Source organism: Rutilus rutilus (assembly GCF_951802725.1).
Source record: "Rutilus rutilus genome assembly, chromosome: 6".
NCBI lineage: Eukaryota > Metazoa > Chordata > Actinopteri > Cypriniformes > Leuciscidae > Rutilus > Rutilus rutilus.
The window spans coordinates 45,861,144-45,880,095 of NC_140214.1; the positions used below are offsets into that span (position 1 = coordinate 45,861,144).

At 40.1% G+C, this 18,952-nt stretch overlaps 1 protein-coding gene across 1 annotated transcript in view; it reads left to right on the top strand.

The window, feature by feature from the left end:
• The window catches only part of LOC311292522 (NACHT, LRR and PYD domains-containing protein 12-like), a 105,474-nt gene that overhangs the window by 43,639 nt on the left and 42,883 nt on the right, over positions 1-18,952 (top strand). Inside the window, exons 11-14 of the mRNA XM_084412234.1 lie at positions 7,830-8,003; positions 8,232-8,405; positions 9,539-9,712; positions 9,838-10,008. Coding sequence (XP_084268360.1) covers positions 7,830-8,003; positions 8,232-8,405; positions 9,539-9,712; positions 9,838-10,008 — 693 coding nt within the window. The remainder of the gene's footprint in view (positions 1-7,829; positions 8,004-8,231; positions 8,406-9,538; positions 9,713-9,837; positions 10,009-18,952) is intronic.

The window sequence follows — 18,952 nt, forward strand, 5'->3', positions numbered from 1 at the left end:
CGGGGCAAGGAGTTTGAAGACTTTGCAAAGTCATGGGGTTTCATGCACACCACCACGAGCCCCCATTACCCCCAGAGCAATGGTTTGGCTGAGAAGACTGTGCAGATCGCAAAATCGATCTTGACAAAAGCCAAGATGGACAGGAAAGATCCCCATCTCAGTTTGCTAGAGTATAGGAATACACCTGTTGACAACTATAAGTCACCTGCCCAGCTTCTCATGAGTCGCAGACTGCGATCCATACTGCCAACCACCATCAAGCAGCTCCTACCCGAAATTGTCAGTCTCACAGAGGCACGCTCTAAAAGAGTAAAGCAGCAGCAGCATCAGAAAAAGTATTACGATCGCTCGACTCGTCCACTGTCCCAGCTTCACACTGGACAACGTGTTCGAATTCAAGAGCACGGTCTTTGGAAACCAGCTGTCGTTGTACGACCTGCCGACACACAAAGATCCTATCATGTTTGCACTTCAGATGGTCGGGTGTATCGCAGAAACCGTCGTCATCTTCTCAGCACAAAAGAAGAGCCTGTGGAAAATACCCGCGTTCCTGCAAACATCGAGGAAGAGCAAAACAGCACTGCCTCATCAATGCTTCAGGTACACACTGAAGTACCAGCACAGCATTCAAATGACAGAGAGATCCAGCCCATACAATACCATACCAGATCGGGTCGGGCAGTGCGACCTAGAGCAATCCTTGATTTGTGATTGGTATTTCGTCTGGGGTGTAGGCGGATCGCTGCCCCTATGAGAGAAATGGAATCTAAGATCTGGTATGGGCTGTCTGAGAATAATGGACGTTTTGTTCATAAGTATTGTTTGTCACAGGTGTTTAGATGTTTTGTGAAATACAGCAACCTCTGTGTTTATGCTAGGGTAATGTTTCAGTGATTTGAGTATGCATACTGCATTGGCTTAATGTGTTTTTTTTTATTCTTTCAAAAGAAAGGAGATGTAATATTCACGTAAGCACTGAATATTTGCGACAGTGATTTACGGCGCCACCGCAAATATTGTTGCTGGCAGGGTCACTTGAACAATGTGACATGTGAAGACGGCTGCACGTTAGCTAATAAAAAGTTTCTAGTTGTTCGGTACTCGCTGTACGTCTCCTCAATTATTACTGCACGCCCTGTGCAACATATACATTTAAACAAGAACAAGACACCTACTAAACAGTAAGTTGTATCTACACAGTAAAGAGTGAGATAGTGAGCAGCTCTAAAAACGTACACCTGGTGGGAGATATCGATGGTGAATATAACTCTGAAGAGAGCACAGTTGAATGACTTGAAATGAAATTAAATATGGGACGTGAAATATGTCCATGGTCATGTGCACATTAGCCTAACCTTACCAGACATCGGCAACTTTTACACCGTCCAGACTGCACAATACTCGACCCTGACAGCTGCTGAAAAAGGTTTGAATCAACGATGAATGAGTTTGACTGCTAAATTCTGCGTTATGTTCTGCAATGTTTTCTTCCGAGGGTTAAAGTCATCGGTTCATTTCTTGATTGCCGTTTTGACAGTGTCCATCTGGACATTAGTCATATTGGCTAATTCTCCTTAATTATTGCCCTGTTTTGATCTGTTTTCCTGGAATTTTATTTTATTTTTTATTTTATTTTATCATTGTTATTTTGTTTTAAGGAGACACAAATTGTGCTTATCAACCTTGAATGACATGGTAATGAAATTATATCATATTATTTTGGCAGTAAAATTTTGGGTGGTTTTTTCTTGTAGTGGGTGGGTTTTGGTGAGCTTTTGGGCTGGAAATCACTGTCCCAATCTGGCAACACTGCATGCATGTTTACGTTGGATTTATTGCAATGGCACGAAGACACGCAGTCGTTCAAGCGTTTCAGTTTGATCCCGAATCTGATCCAGATGGAGAAGCAACAGATGAAGAAGTTGCTCCAGCAGGACGTCTCCGAATGGTTAGTTTTAAATATTATGTCTGGATACGGTACTTTATTCGGATGGTTTACAGTTATCATCACGTAGCTAACGCTAACCTACTGTTGCCTTTGTTGCACTGACTTGCTATGTTTAAAGTATAGAGACAACAAGGTCAAATTAGTACTCAATTTATTACTTTGCATATATTACATGAGCAACTTGTAAGAAGATAGAAGATAAGCATGTTTAGTGAATAACATTAATACTTAAAATTAGATCTATGAAACGACAAAATGATATTACATATATTTATTTGTTTAAACAATTTATATTTCATATATCTTAAAAGTAATATATATATTTAAAAAAACATTGCATCACAATTAGTATATTGTGATTGTTACTAACATTTTAGTAACTAAACTGAATTTTATTAGGTTTAGTGACAACATGTTACAATGTTTACATGGTACAATTTCTGGTAAGCTACGCTTTTTTATTATTTCAATTCAATTCAATTATTGTAATTTAATTTAATATTGACTATACATTTCGGTAAGTTGTAGCCTACTGTATCTTTCAACAGTGTTCGTGATGTTTTACTATTAGCTAGTAGAGATGATCGATTCATGTGCGCTAGGAATCTGTCACGTCACATTTACATGCGCCAAAACTGTATTTATTGTTTGAATTTCATAATAAAATTGACAGAACTTTATATCATAAAGTAACCTGCTCTGTCTAGTCTGTCGGTCTCCGTGTCCTCTTTGCTTCGCGATTTTTCTGTGCGTGAGAAAATGTTTGTGTGGTGTGAAAAGTGTCAATCGCGTGTGTCTCACGGTGAATGCGTGAGAGTTGGCAGCTCTGCTTTAGTTTCAGACGTTCAGAAAGCCCAGCTCTGTACTAACCCAAGTTGACGAAACAGTCCTCGGTGAAATGTTTGCCGCAGACATGCAAAACTTTGGGAAGTTGAGTCGGCGCATTTCCAGAGAAAATGAAATGAATCCACTGGTTCTTCTGGGGCTTGGATGAAGGAACTAAAAAAGGCTTCGGTGTTCATTTGTACATCCAATTATTGAGCAATTATTATGCTTCGCTCGCTCAGACAGGCGCGCTGGAAGCTGTTTCATGGAGGGGGGGCTGGGGGCTGGGGGCTGGGTTGGAAAATATGTGACGTCATTATGTTGTGGCCAACGACAAGACATGAAATTTCTCTGTACTGTATATGTGTTGTAGCCATTAAAGAAAACATTTAGTTTCATATTTATGTTTAAATATTATAGGGTAATGTTATTTTTTAATTTAATCAATGTTGATTATGAAAGTGAGCAAATGCAGCATGAGAAAGATAAAGATACATCATGAGATGCATATGACTGGAGACATGGAGTGGGTAAGACATGATTTTTACCACTTCATTGAGTTTTTTTTTGTAGAAAAACTATTTTTAAAAGATTTTCGTTTTGTATAAATTGTATCTTAATTTTGATCAATGTTTTATCAACCAATTGCCTGTATTTAATAAATAAGACGGAAATATATAGCAGACAATGTAATAAGGCACCGGCATGATCACTTGCATTGCACGTGAACTGGAGGGCACCGAAACTCAGCTTGTGCCTCACAGATTTGAGAAATATAGGCTATCTATTATAGAAAGCTTGAAAAGTCTACTTTTAAACGAAACTATTCAAAACGAAAAGAAATAGGCTACACTCTGATTATATCCTATGAAATGTGTATTTCACATGCATTTCTCTCTGGCGTTCATGGCGAGTCCACATCGACAACTCCATCTTTGCAGCGACACAGAAAACACCAGTTTATTACTAAACATTAAATGTCTCCTTTTTATTTTGGACACATTCGTACTTTTGCCGGTTCTTTGTGGCAAGCTTAATGCGTGCGGCCGTGCGCTTGAGTGCGGCAATACCCGCTCATTATCCTGTATAGCCTATTTAAGTAATAAAATTAATATAAAGGGGCGATTTGTGATTTGTCCACTGATGGTTTAAATGAACAACTACTAGTCGACTAGAAAAAAACTTTAGTCGGAGGCAGCCCTTATTCCACATATTTTCGAACCAGCAGGCCATTCTGGGTTGAGCGAGCGACCCTGAGCGGAATGAGCGAGGGAGCGGAATACCGCGCTACTGCGCTCAGACGCCATATCTCTCGTGGACAAACTAAAATCTTCCTACTTCTTCCTAGCTCTTTTTCTCATGGGCGGGAAATATTCTCTGGGTGGGCAAAGCAGAGAAAGGGGAGGTAACATTTCTCCTTATAACGTCATAAGGAGGAGATTCAAGATCAGCCCGATTGAGCTTCCATTTTCTCAAAGGCAGAGACAGATAGCAAAAGCTCGATTTACACCGATTAAAATTTCTAGAAACTTGGGGACCATATACAGGCTAGGGGAACTCATATTAATGTTAAAAAACCTCAGAAAGTGAAAATTACGCGATTCCAGCTTGAATTCTAATTTTTCGTTTGTGGTTTACAAATCGGTTTATTTGATATTTCGTTCGCACATGTGGGCGGCGCTGAAACGGCCCTTTCATCTGATTGGTCAAACCGCTTCGTCTTCAGGACAGCCAGAATAAGAGTCCGTACGGCACACTCACATCCCACTTTAATAAGCTTTTGCACCACTCGCTGACATTTGATGCAGAAATATGTTGCTGGGACACAATTAGTGCTGCTGCGATGCTTCACTTCTAATGTACGACACTTGAGAGATCGCAAGCCATAGGCTACTATATGCTGACATGGAGTTTGGTGTTTTATATATTATTTCTATAGACTCAAGAGCAGCCTATGATTTTTTTTTGCACTGTAGGTCCTGTGTGTCCCTTCGATAAATGAAAATAGTTCAGTATCTCTAAACTTAAAATGTAGGCTATTTTATTTATTTTTTTACTCTAGGCTATAATTACTGTATGAATGAGCATCAAAAATAACATAATATACATGACCATGATAACATGTCTAACCTTTGTGTGTGTGTGTGTGTGTGTGTGTGTGTGTGTGTGTGTGTGTGTGTGTGTGTGTGTGTGTGTGTGTGTGTGTGTGTGTGTGTGTGTGTGTGTGAGACACCTGAATAAATAATTGTGAAAATAGATAGAAATGTAACAGCATGACTGTAAGTGTTGAGGACTCAGTTCACACAAATAGAATGAGATAAAAAAGATAATTGAATCAGCTGAACTTGTAGGATACTGAATACCTGACACAATTATCAGGGTTGGAGAGGAACAGTTGGATTGCATTTATAATCTAAAGTAAACTATTAACAACATTTTTTTAATAACCAGTAATTTACAGTGTATTCTAGCCTTTAACGTTAACAGTTCCTATTCATATTTCAATTTAAGGCCTATAATACAAAATTCACTGGATCATGATGCTTTAAGTAATTAACCGAATACATTAATCTACAAATTACATTTAACAGAGTTTATCATATGTGTGATACAATTTAAAACCAAGCCTCTAAATACTGTAAATTATAAGACAGCACTTTTTAAGTTATTATTGTTACATGCTTAATTGGTTGATGTTTCTCTGAGATTTGCTAATTTCTTTCAAGGTATTATTTATTCCCACTGCTTTATGCATATAATGTTTGTCCATCAAAGCTCTGGTAGTATTTTCTAACAACTAAAATACTTTCTTTATGTTGTTTTCATTTGTCATGAGCTCTATATTTTAAGATGTACTAGGTGTTGATAAATCACATTCAGTTAATGTGAAGGGCCTATGTCAGGGGTGTCCTGATCCTGCAGGGTCAATGTCCTGCAAAGTTCAGCTTCAACCCAATAAACACTCCTGAACCAGCTGAGCAAGTCTTCATGGTTACTAGAAATATCCAGGCTACACTCTCAGAAGAAAATGGTACAAAAACATCACTGGGATGTTACCCTTTTAAAAGTACCTTTTTATTATTAGTTTATATACATATATATAAGGCTACCACCCCAGTTACAGCTTTTGTACCTGATGAACTGTGTTGGGATAGGCTGGAGCTAAACTGCAGGACACTGGTCCTCCAGAAGCTGGATTGGTCACCACTGGCTTGGGTTAAATGTTGTTAAATCTATAAATGAATCTGCACAGCTGGGTGTCTGCAGGCAGATGTGTGAGTCAGTCAATACAATTGAAAATGTAATGTGCAAAATGTTATTTATCTTCACAACAATGCATGCAACCAAACCTGAACATGATTTGAGAGCGACAACACGTTAGCACATCCACATTGGGGAATGCTCACCCGAAACACACACAACCCCGACCCCAAAAGTCATCCATAGGATTGCTCTCTGTTACATATTTTGTCCCAAAGATAAATCATCTACAATGCGGAGCAGACACAGAAATGAAGGGGCGACGCCATAAAACATCCACAACATCCACATCCACAAATACAAAAACACACACATATAGGCCTACACACATATAACACCATGTTCAGGTCTGACTGTATTGTAAAAAACGATGATACTTCAGATACTTCGACCAAAGATTATTTTTTATTGTTATAATAATGATTTTATAATGTCTAAACACATCTAAATATGTGGAAATGGGAAACGAGCCAGTGAGTGATGCGCTGCAGCCATCTAGTGGCTGTCCTTCAAATGTCATGGTGTTTTAATCTTAAATGTGTTTGCTCTCCAGTAGATGGCAGCAATCTTCCACTAAAACACGGCACATTGTCCGTGCTATCTTCATGAGCGATCAGATATAAATTATAACAAATGTAAATACATTTTGCATACAAGAATTACATTACGTATGTTTAAAAAAATTACACTTGTTATTAATCAGTCCTATGAGTTATGAGCTCAGTTTGTAGAAATAATACTTGCATTCAATTAGGAAGAGCACACAGCAGCTTCTGTTGTCACACACACACACACACACACACACACACACACACACACACACACACACACACACACACACACACACACACACCTCATTAAAAGGCGAGTGGGAAATGTTATGTACATGTTATCATGGTCATGTTTATCATTGTTTTTAAGTCCAATCCTTGTTGCCCATACAATAATAGGCTACAGTAAAACATTTTACTTTATCCGTATTATATAAAATATTTTCATTGCATTTTTCAATGGGACAATGACACACAGGAAGGACCCACTTCCCAAATCAGTGCTCTTAAATAGGCTATACATATATAAAACACCAGACTCCATGTCAGCATATTGTAGCCTATGGCTTGCGATCTCTCACATGTGCGAACGAAATATCAAAGCCATAAACCGATTTGTAAACCACAAACAAAAAATTAGAAATCAGGCCGGAATCTCATTTTCCGTTTATTAAACTAAACGAAAAAACGTATAAACGATCGTCTTTTTTCATTTCTCGTTATTCCAGTCCAAATAACTGTAAACTAAAGTCACGGTTTTTATCATGAAACACGTTGTGATTTATTCCAAAGTGACCCAGGCCTTTATAATGCATTTAACTTTGTTCACATAATCTAAATGTTGACTTTCAAAAGTAGGCGCGCCAAGAAGGCTATTCGCTGTATTTTGGTTTATATAGTTTTTAACCACAAATGCTTGTCTTGTACCATCTCTGAGATGTGCCACGTATTACATCATCACGTTGGAAAGGTCACGCGTCACATCATCAAAAAATGTGTTTTGGGGTTTCATGACCCTTTAAAAGTTATATGAAATGAATGTGTAAACATAATTACATCAACGCTTTCAACCTTTGTATTGTTACAATGTTGGTAGTATATTTAAATGAACAATGTGTAGTCTTTCTCTTAAGTGACCTTTACCTTGATATCCCTGTTTATTTGTCAGCAAAAGTCTGCTGGATGAAGATGAACACGTTAGTTGATCATCATAGATCTGAGTCATTTTCTCTTTCTGTCTTCAGTCTGAGTGGATGCAGAATTACAGAGAAACAGAGTCTCATCCTGACTTCAGCTCTGAGATCAAACCCGTCACACCTGAGAGAGCTGGACCTGTGCTGGAATAAACTAGGAAACACAGGAGTGAAGCACTTATGTGCCGTACTGAAGGATTCACACTGTAAACTGGAGAGATTGAGGTCAGTCACATTCACATACAAGAATCAAAATGCTTGAAATCACTTCAACAGTTTAAACTAAAACACTTTAACATTGTATTTGTGCAAACTTAGTATTTTGTGATCTGGTGAAGTAAAGATGAAGATCTCTCTTCCTCTGTTTTATTTGCTTATGAAGATGATGTGACTTTACAGAATAAAGAGTTTTCTTTTCTTTTGTCTTATTTTCTTCTCTCTCTGCTAATGTAGTTTAAGATGCTGTGATATGACAGATGAAGGTTGTTCTGATGTGACTTCAGCTCTGAAATCAAACCCGTCACACCTGAGAGAGCTGGACCTGAGCGGGAATAAACTAGGAGACTCTGGAGTGAAAAACCTCAGTGATCTACTGATGAACCCACAATTCAAGCTGGAGAAACTACAGTTAGTATCATTATACTGTACAGTAATTACAGTGTGACTGAGGTTTATTTATTTGAAGACAGCAGGGCTTATGTTTCATTGTTTATAGCAGTGCACTTTCTGGGTTTCACTATTGCTCACATTTTTATGTGTTTTTTATCTAGTTATTAATTGTTTAATTTCCTGCATTTGATACAATGTACTGATTGTGTACATGCAGAAATCTGCCTTTTCAACAGAGAATAAAGAAGAGAGACGTCAAATAAATAATTAAAATGAAAGAGAAGAAACAGTGTCTTCCAGCACACAGAACTAGTGTGACTGGGTTTCAGAACAGACTATTGGAAACTAAATGCTGCTGTAGCTCTTCAATAAGATGATCATCTAAAGCCGCGTTTCCACCGAAATTACCCAGAACAATCTGTCCCAGGATCTTTTTCTGTGTGTGACTTTCCAGTTCTCGCTGGATTTCGTCCTCCTCATATAACCTTAATAAAGCCTGAACCTCATCGTCGGTCCATCGGTCGTATTTTTTTAAACTCCATTGTTGATTCGAATATCAAACACCCCTCACCATCACCCGGCAGCTCGACGGCACACGACAGGCCAGTGGAGCAGGAGGACCGCGGGGAAACACTCCCACTGTGAGCCTCAGGTCTCCTACAGTGTTAACCGTATTGGCGGCTCTGCTTTGTGCAGAGGCAGTGCTGGGTAACATCAGAGAGACTCTAGCCTTCACGAGGCTGGACAGTCACGACCGCAGGGTCAACATGGTCCTGTTCTCACAGTGAGGACATGAACCATCCACAAACACTATCTCAGCACACTCTTGGCCCAGACATGTGAGATCGTGGCCATCAGAAGAGGACAGGGAACAACCGCATCCAGAAACACACGGACGGAAAGGCATCTTTAAAAAGACGCTCAACATCAGTTTTGCTCTTTTAGGGAAACTGCTCTTTATGCTGAAGCGCCCGGGGGGGAATCGCTGCACTTATCCATGCAATACGCCAGTGAAACACCACTGAATGTGCCGTAGACCACCAGAAAGAGGGGCTTCCTTATTGTAGAGGCGACTGGAAGAGCGATCATTCAGATTTATATTGTTCAGGTATAACTGATTAATCAGCTGAATGTTTTCCTCTCTGTTCTAGACTCTCTAACTGCAGTGTGACAGAAGAAGGTTATAAAGCTCTGGCTTCAGCTCTGAGATCAAACCCTTCACACCTGATAGAGCTGGATCTCACAGGAAATGATCCTGGACAATCAGGAGTGAAGCAGCTCAGTGATTTACTGCAGGATCCAGACTGTCAACTGAAGACACTGAGGTGAGACGGGATCAAATAATTAACTAAATTAGCTATATGCAGACTAAATATTCATAACTAATATATTATTTTAGTTATATAATAAGCTGGACATTTAGTTGAGAACTGAGTTGACTCTTCTGCAGGTTTGTGAGTCCTGCTGCAGAGGAAGCCTGTCAGTATGTGAATAGTGTTGTGGGTATAAACCTGTTACTCCAGAGAGAGCTGAATCTGAGAGAACATGAACTAGGAGACACACGAGTGAATCAGATCGCTGCTCTACTGCAGGATAAACACTGTCAACTCAACACACTGACGTGAGTATTGCTCATTTATTTATAATATCACTTTTTTTTTAAAATGTTTCCCTCAGCGTCACACAGAGCCACAACAATTTAATTTTAATTAAACGGCGAATTAAAAACACACAATTAAAACGTGATATAAAGCTTTAAATATTTGATTAAGACAGTTTGATCATGGGTCAATAATTATTTCAGTTTCTGTAGAGGCAGAACAATGTTTTTTTCTGACATCAGAATCAGAACTGTTCATGACTGCTTTCAGTTCAATGTTTGTATTTCACAAAATGTAAAATGTTTGGTGCAGTGACGGGAGCTTTCGAAACACGCTTCATGAAGCTATGAAACCTTTATGAATTTTCCATTGTTCTTTCAATTTAAAATTTCAATTTCAGTTTATTTATAAAGCACATAATAGCGCAACAATGTTTACCTAGTGCTGCACAAACAATGAAATATTAAAATATAATAAACACAAATAATTATTAATACAGAATATGCAAAATACCTACTCACAGATAAAGACCCACAGACTCTGAGGAGTCTTAAATACACCTAAACCATCTTCAAACTCTTAAAACCCACACCTGTGACAACAGTGCCTCGACACTCATGTATGATCAAAAGACATGACTCATGTATGATTAAATGTCTTTTGAGCTCACTAAGGGTAGATGCTAATCTGATATATTGTGATAGACTGATCCAGTGACTGAGATTGTAAAAGTCTCTTTGACTTCTGCTCCTGAATCCGCAATATACGGAGGGGCTGTACCATGTAAACATTTAAAAACAAATAATAAAATCTTAAAATTTATTCTAAAAGAAACTGGTAACCAATGCATCTTAATACGGGGGTGATATGATCATGGCTGCGTTTCCCGAATCCTTCTTAAGTCGTTCTTAAGTTACACCTTAAGCTGCACCTTATCGTTAAAGGAGCCATATGTAAGATTGTGGCCAAAACTGGTACTGCAATCACTTTCAAATTACTGTAGAGCGGTGTATCCCCTCCCCCTCCCCCCTGACTCCAGGTTGCCAGATAGGTTGCAGGATCCAGCAGGAACGTAGGCTGCTACGTAGATATTAATTGTCATTTAACCCTTCAAGGTCTAAGGGGTTTTAAGTCCGCCAGGCACTATGTTAATATTTTGGTTTCTGGAAGGGTCAATTTTCATGGCAGAGTGAAGAGAGTCATATTTCTGGATTCTATAGACCCTCAGCTATAAGGTGGATGCATTGACAATACACTTCTTGAGACACTTGTATGGGTTCTGATGTGATATATCACCAAGAAATACAAAAAACGGAAGTTCAAATTTTTGTTTTTTATTATATAAAAATAGTAAACCATAATGAATAAGGGATTTTACATCAAATATCGATTCCTCAAAGGGTTTAGAACACCTGTAAAAAATTGGGTGAAAAAATATAAAGAAACAAAATAAATATTTACATTTCTGTGACTGTAGTCACCATACGTTTTTTGGGGAAAAACAGAATATTAGGTTAGGTTAGGTTAGGTATACTTTATTGTCCCAATGGGACATTTGTTTTGGGCTCACGAATACAGCCACTGCATTGTCAAACATATAAAACAAACACATAACATAATAACAGAGAAGAAAGATACACATTTACAATCAAGTAATTGGCCAGAAGCGGTGCTGTGTAGAAAAGGGCGAGTGGTCTGGGTCCTGGGTTCAGCAGAAGATGTAGGCTACTCGGCTGCTCTGGGGTTTCCTGATTTAGACTAAAACACACAGATTTTTTTATTAGTTTACATTCCCACATATCAAAAGTTGTACAGCCTTTAGTACAATGTGGTAAATAAAGATTAGCTATTCATCATCATGTGTGTATTTTTTACATCAAGTAAAGAGTCATAGAACTTCTAACTACAAAATTAGTATTTCTATTATCATAGCAATGATGTAAAGTATGATATTAGTAGGCTATCATGTAAATGACACTACTTTAGTAAAAATGATGTAAATGAGAAAATATGAGTAAATACAATGTCCAAACCAAACCCCCTCTCCATTTCAGCTTTATGTAGACAAATAGTACAGGCCTTAGATAAGGCTTACTGCACCATTATTTCTGAAAAGCTACAATAAAATTTCCCTAAAAGCATTACAATAAAATAGACAAGCAAAGTAAACGAAATATAGCTTATTACTATGCAAAAAATGAAGATGTACTACATGCGGCCTAATCTGCAATCTCATTTTAGCAATAAGCTAATGTACTACCGTTTATGTAGCAGACAAAGGCCCATGAATTTTTAAAATCTACTTACTAATAGTAATAGCGCACATTATTTGATTACTGCACCGTTATTTCTGACAATAAAATAATTTTAATAAAAAAAATGACACAATACATATTAGACAATATATTATCAGCAATATTGCCTTCATACTTACTCCTCAAATGGATCGATTCCGTCCAGAATTGTATCCTCTTCATCTGAATCATATCGGTCTGGATCAGATCCGTTATCACTCTCATCGCTCTCAAAAAAAAATCATTGCAGCAGCTTGCTCGGCACGAGTCGGCTGTGAATCTTCGTTTGGCCATGTTGATTTTCTGTAAAATCTAACCAGTACAAAAACGTCTATCTCCACAGTAATCCAAATGTATCGTGTCCAAAAACCGTATATAAAAAGATTGTGTCTGAGAAGAAGACGCGCGAGATTTATTACAAACCCCTCCCTTTTTTACGTTCCTAGGACACCTGATAATGTCCTTGTTTGTTTTATATTGGTCTGTGATTGGTTCACACACCAACAGCATTATATATCATTTGATAGGGTAAAGTACCAGTCCTCTGTTTTGCGGTAAAATGCTATAGATTTGCACTCAAATACGGAAGGCTTAATTTTTTTTTTTTTTTTTTTTTTATTAAATGCTTGTAGAAGATCGGAAGGCTTATCATTCGCGGAAGTCAACACAGTTTACTCATTATTACGCAGACGAATGTCAGCTTTTTCATAGAAAAAAAAGTAAGTTAATACCTTATTCCATTCCGAAGCTATTAATAGATATGTCAGGCATGCGCACTTTGACGCTCTAGAGCGTCAGTCGACTTTGAAGGGTTAAGTGAAATTACTGAATTTAAATATATGAGCTTGATAAAAATGATCAATCTATAAGAAAATTTCAGATGGCACTTAGAGGCTTTTGCATCTGAACTCTTCACATGTTTCCCGAAACGTTCTTAGTTAAGTATACCTTCTGTAAGCAGAGGTGGGTAGAGTATCCAAAAACTGTACTCAAGTAAAAGTACAAGTACTTATAGAAATATTTACTCAAAGTAAAAGTAAAAGTAATAATCTTAATAGTTACTTGAGTAAGAGTAAAAAAAGTATCCAATGAAAAAACTACTCAAATAGCTAGTTACTTCAGATCATATATATATATATAGTCTCTTCAGTTTTTGTTGCAAAGATAGCCTATCTACTTTTTTTACTTTTGCATCATGAAGTCGTCATATATATAAAATTATATTATTTAGATATTTTTTTTTTTAAATGACTATTATTATCATAAGTAGATAGGCTATCTTTGCAACAAAAACAGAAGAGACGAGCATTATTTCTGCCATCTGTATAGCCCGAAAATCATTGCCTGTCCTTTGGTTTGTATAATAGTAACTTATACAACTACATTTGGATTATTAGACAATGTCGAAATAAAGTGAATCTGCAGAGTGTTGCATTCAAAGGCATGTAATTGACAGAGAAGAAAGAGTTAAAACTCTTCACATGTGCACACGCTCATGACCGCTACTTAAAGGCACACAATGTAGCTTTTCAACCTTCATAATATATTTCCAAGACCCTTGTGATGGTACATCGACTTACAATAGGTTGAATGACACGTCTTCCATAGCCTGACGGGGTCTGTATCGCTTTTACTGGCACTACGTAACTTCAGGGTTCGGGTAGTAACCAGAGCACAAAAAGAACTACAAAACTCAACTGCTTTACGGCATACGTCACTACTCCCACCACTTCCTCAAATTTGGACGTGAGAGGCCAACCAGCGTTTGTTTTCGGCTTTCGTGCGTATGTTTTTGTCATGGGGGCTGTTTACACCTGGCCACTTCATGCGTTTTCTCAGATGGGATAGCTATCCGATCGTGAAAAGACCAGGTGTAAATGCCCTCCGAAACGCATTCAAGACGGATTTGAATCCGATCGCTCAAACCACTTCAGGAGGAGGTCTGAGACGCATTCCAGACGAAACTGGACACGTGTAAATGCATCTGGTTGTTGAAACCACATATGTAAATTGTACTCCTCCCAAAAATGCACAAAAAAAAAAAAGTGTGAGAGTGTGTTATAGGCCAGCGGCTTTCAATAGGTGAGGCGCGCCTCCACTGGGGGGCGCCAAAGAGCCACAGGGGAGGCGCGACACGCAAAGAAAAAAATAACTGTATGCAGCTCTATTGATATCGGTAATTGTGTGTGCCAGTATTAGCTTTAAAATGCGTCGTTCTCTTGTCCCAAGTCAACAGAAGTCAGCATTAAGGGAGGATACGGACAGTGGCGTCATGCCCATTCAAAGTGAGGGGGCACGTGCCCCCTCAGATTTTTCCTCCCTGATAATTTTTTTGTCACAACTTTATTCCTATTATGCTCCATAATATACCAGAGCCTATAACGACTCAAATGTATTCTTCTGGGTGTGTAATAAATCGGTCAGCATCAGCCCTTTTTCCTAATATGGTGTCTGTGTATCAAAGATTAGAATCTTTGCTGTGTATGTTCAAGCAACTCACTCGTCTCGCACGTTGAGCTGGCAATGTTTTACAGATGGTCTTGAAGTGGTAAGTGGGCAAAGCAACAAATCAGCATTGAATTAGTTATCGGATGATATTAAAAGGTAGTGGGATTATTTGTGGTTGACCTGGAAATTTTAACTTGATCAAAAAGTTATGGATTTGATATTAGCTGCGAATTCAGAGCATTAACTTAAGTTGTGTCAGTGTAACGTTATCGATAGCTAGCCTAGTCTAACCGTAAACTAGTTGGCTACCGTTACTGCCTTACAAAGCCATAGTAACGTTATCTGATCGGTTTTGAAACATCTGTTCTGTTTTGTCTTGTGTCAAAGTCTCCAGCTGGTTCAATTGTTTTCAGTTTCATAGAAACAAGGGTGTTAAATTTGTTGTAGGCTAACTGCAAAATCCAACCTAACGTTATCAAGGCATCGACTTGATGTTTCTCCCATAGACTGTTATTCACGGTTCTTCACGGATCAGGCAGCTAATTCAAATGCAGTGAAAAAAGATAGGCTAACGTTACCCGTTCAAAAGCTACAGCATAGCTACAGCATAGTTGGGACACTTTTAAAGTCCTTCATCACATATTAATATTAAAATAACTTAATTTCAGAGCACCACAAAGTCAGACCTCAGCACCTTTATGTACCTTTAATGTAAGATCGTTCTTAGGTCACATACCAATTTAAAATCATAACATAAAAACTGCAATGGTACTGTATTTAAAATCATGTGTAGTAGGCCTAAGTGTACAGTAAGTGTGTGTGTAAACATGCTTTAATGAAGTAGACTTCAAAAGCTTTTGAATTTGAGATACAGTTCTTTCATCAACCTGTCTTTTACATAGGGGACCGTTCGGTATTTATAGAAGGGGCCACCGGAGGAAAATAGGGGAGGGTCATGTCTTTTTATTCTTTGTTGAGGGGAGGGTCATCCAACTTTTTTTAGTCTAGGGGGAGGGTCACCCAAATTTTATATTCATGAAAACAGCAACATTTCAAAGTGGCTTGTTTGGTGCTATTTTTTCCCATTTAGCTCCATGTTGATCTCGCGTTATCAGCCCCCCTTCAATATCAGATGGGTCTGACCCAACAAAAATCCAGTTTGGCGCTGTTTGACAGTGTGCGCGCACTTCAGTTCGCGCTTAGAAAAAGTGCATCATGTCAGAACAGAATGCCAATGAAATGTTTACCCGGCAAAGCTTTAAAGCACGAGCAAATAATGAACTTTTGTGATTGCGAATAAGTGCACAGTGTCCTGTGAGTAACTCTACCGCTGCATTAACATGTGATGTGAACGTACGTCGAGTTTTACAGTATTGGGACTGAGGCGCCAGAACTGCTGATAGAATGTGCGCTGTAGCGCGATACTACCATATTTTAGTTTCCATTCTTATTTTGTTTCCACGATGTGTAAGATGTAGGGCTACCACATCTTTAAATTACGTAGACCTACACCACAAAAATGTCTCAGGTTACGTATGTAACCCTGGTTCCCTGAGAGGGAACGAGACGCTGCGTCGAGACGCGGTGGGAACGCCCTGCGTGATTGCGTCGTGAAGCACGTGTATAATCAGTCCAATGGAAAGACGAGACGTCATAGGCGGGTGACGTCATCGACCAGGAAGCTATAAAGCACCCCTGAAAACAGACCGCGACAGCTTCTGAAAAGCCGAAGCAAGTCGATCACAGGCATGCAGGGAGTATGGCAAGGCGACGCAGCGTCTCGTTCCCTCTCAGGGAACCAGGGTTACATACGTAACCTGAGACGTTCCCTTTCAAGGGAACTCGAGCTGCGTCGAGACGCGGTGGGAACCCTATACCCACGACGCCATATGACAAATGCCTGTTCTGTATGAAGACCATGCGCACACTAGGAAACAAGCACCCTAGACCCTGGAGTGGAGCCTAGGTCCAAGTTATAAATCTAACAAATGTATGCGGTGAGGACCAGCCTGCCGCATTACAGATGTCATAGAGTGAAACTCCTGATAATAAAGCCTTAGAGGCCGCCATACTCCTGGTAGAATGGGCCGGGACAGCCAAAGGTGAAGGCTGTCCGGCCGCTTCATAAGCAAGTGAGATAGCCTCAACTACTCACTTGCTCATTATCTGTTTAGATGCAGGGCAACCCAACTAGGTAACCCGAAGCAGACAAATAATTGCTCTTATATATACGCCACAGGGAGCTCTGTGGACATAAGCATCCAAAGCCCGGACAGGGCATAACAGATTAAGTTTTTCCTGATCTGGGGTATTAAGGTGGAGGACAGAAGGCCTGCAGCACAAAAGACCCACAAATTTAATAGGGACCTAGGAATACAACCCGGCAAGGGGTGAGGAAAGACTACCACCATACCAGGTGCAAATCCAAGTACGTGCAGGCCTCATCCTCATGTACCACGGAGAAGATGAAATAAGGACCTCTCCTCAGAGATAACCCAGCAAAGAAACATTCATTGCAGAAATCAAGTACTGTACCATAGGGCAGATAGCAAGATTCAGAAGGCGTTCTCCGCACCAGGCAGAGAACAGTTTCCATTTCAATGCATATTCAGTCTTCTCGTGGAGGGAGTTCTAGACTGGAGTATGGTCTCCACGACCTCAGTCGAGAGACCTGAATCTATGAGCTGGGCCCCCTCAGAGACCGAGCCCACAGTATCCATAACTCCAGATGAGTGTAACTCCCGGGAGCAAAGATATCGGGAAATGCGTACAGGTGAAGCCTCAACCACACCTAATACGTTGCATCCAGTTCAAGCAGAGCTGGACGCGTCAGGGAGAACCACATAGAGCAATGCGTTGTATAAAACGATGCGAAAAGTAGACTTGAGTCTTGACCGAAGTTCTCCCAAAGGAGCTCCACCACCTCGGGGTGAAGTCTCCATTCCCCGGGCCTCAGCCCCTGCCTCAACAGGATATCTGCTCTGATATACGAGACCATCAGTGCGTTGTCCAGAAGGACAAGCACATGGTGACCTCTCAGGTCTGGCAGGAAGTATTTGAGAGCTCGAAATACTGCCATCATTTCTAGCCGATTTATGTGCCAAGAACGTTGATGGTCCCAAAGACCTTTCGCCGAGCGGCCACTCATGACCGCCCCCCATCCCGTGAGGGAAGCATCCGTCGAAAGCATACGCGTCGATAAGAAGCCCCCAGCACTGGGCCCTGGGCGAGGAACCAAGGTTTCTTCCACATGACCAAGGCACGAAGGCATCGCCGCGTGACCTTGATCATGCGAAACGGATTTCCCCTCGGAGAAAACCCCTTGGTCCTGAGCCACCACTGCAGAGGTCTCATGTACAGAAGGCCAAAAGAAATATGTTGGACGCAGCTGCCATGAGCCCCAACAGTCTCTGAAACTGTTTCACAGTGAGTGACTGGCCTAGTTTTACCCCCTTTATGGCTGTGAGATAAAACACCCGGAAAAGTGGTCCTCTGAGCTGGGAGGAGCACACTCTTCTTGGCGTTGAGCCACAACCCCAACCTCTTTAAGTGAGACAGAACGACATCTCGATGCCGAACTGCCATCTGCTCGGACTGAGTTAAAATCAACCAATTGTCGAGATAATTCAATACATGAATGCCCTGGAGTCTCAGAGGAGCCAGAGCTGCATCCACGCATTTTGTAAAGGTGCGGGGTGATAAACCTAGGCCGAAGGGAAGAACCTGATACTGGTATGCTTCGCCCCCGAAAGCAAACCTCAGGAACCTCCTGTGATGAGGATGGATAGATACATGGAAGTACACGTCCTTCAAGTCTATTGTGACAAACAAGTCCTCGGACTGAGACTGTGACACAATCATATATAGCGTAAGCATACTTTGAACTTGAGATTCTGAAGCCTGTTGTTTAATTGATGCAGGTCTAGAATAGGACGCAACCCCTCATCCTCTTTCGGAACAATGAAGTAATGGCTGTAAAACCCTGACTGTCTGATGGGAGGAGGAACCCCTTCTATAGCTCCTTTTGCAGAAGTGTCAGTACTTCCTGCTCCATAACCAGAGCCTGCTCGGGGTCCACCACTGTGGGGAGGACCTCTAGAAATCTGGGCGGACGAGAACCAAACTGAATTCTGAAGCCCTTTTCTATAGTGTGCAGGACCCACTGAGAAATATGTGGCAGTAGTTTCCACGCTGCCAGAAATTCTAATAGGGGAACCAGTCT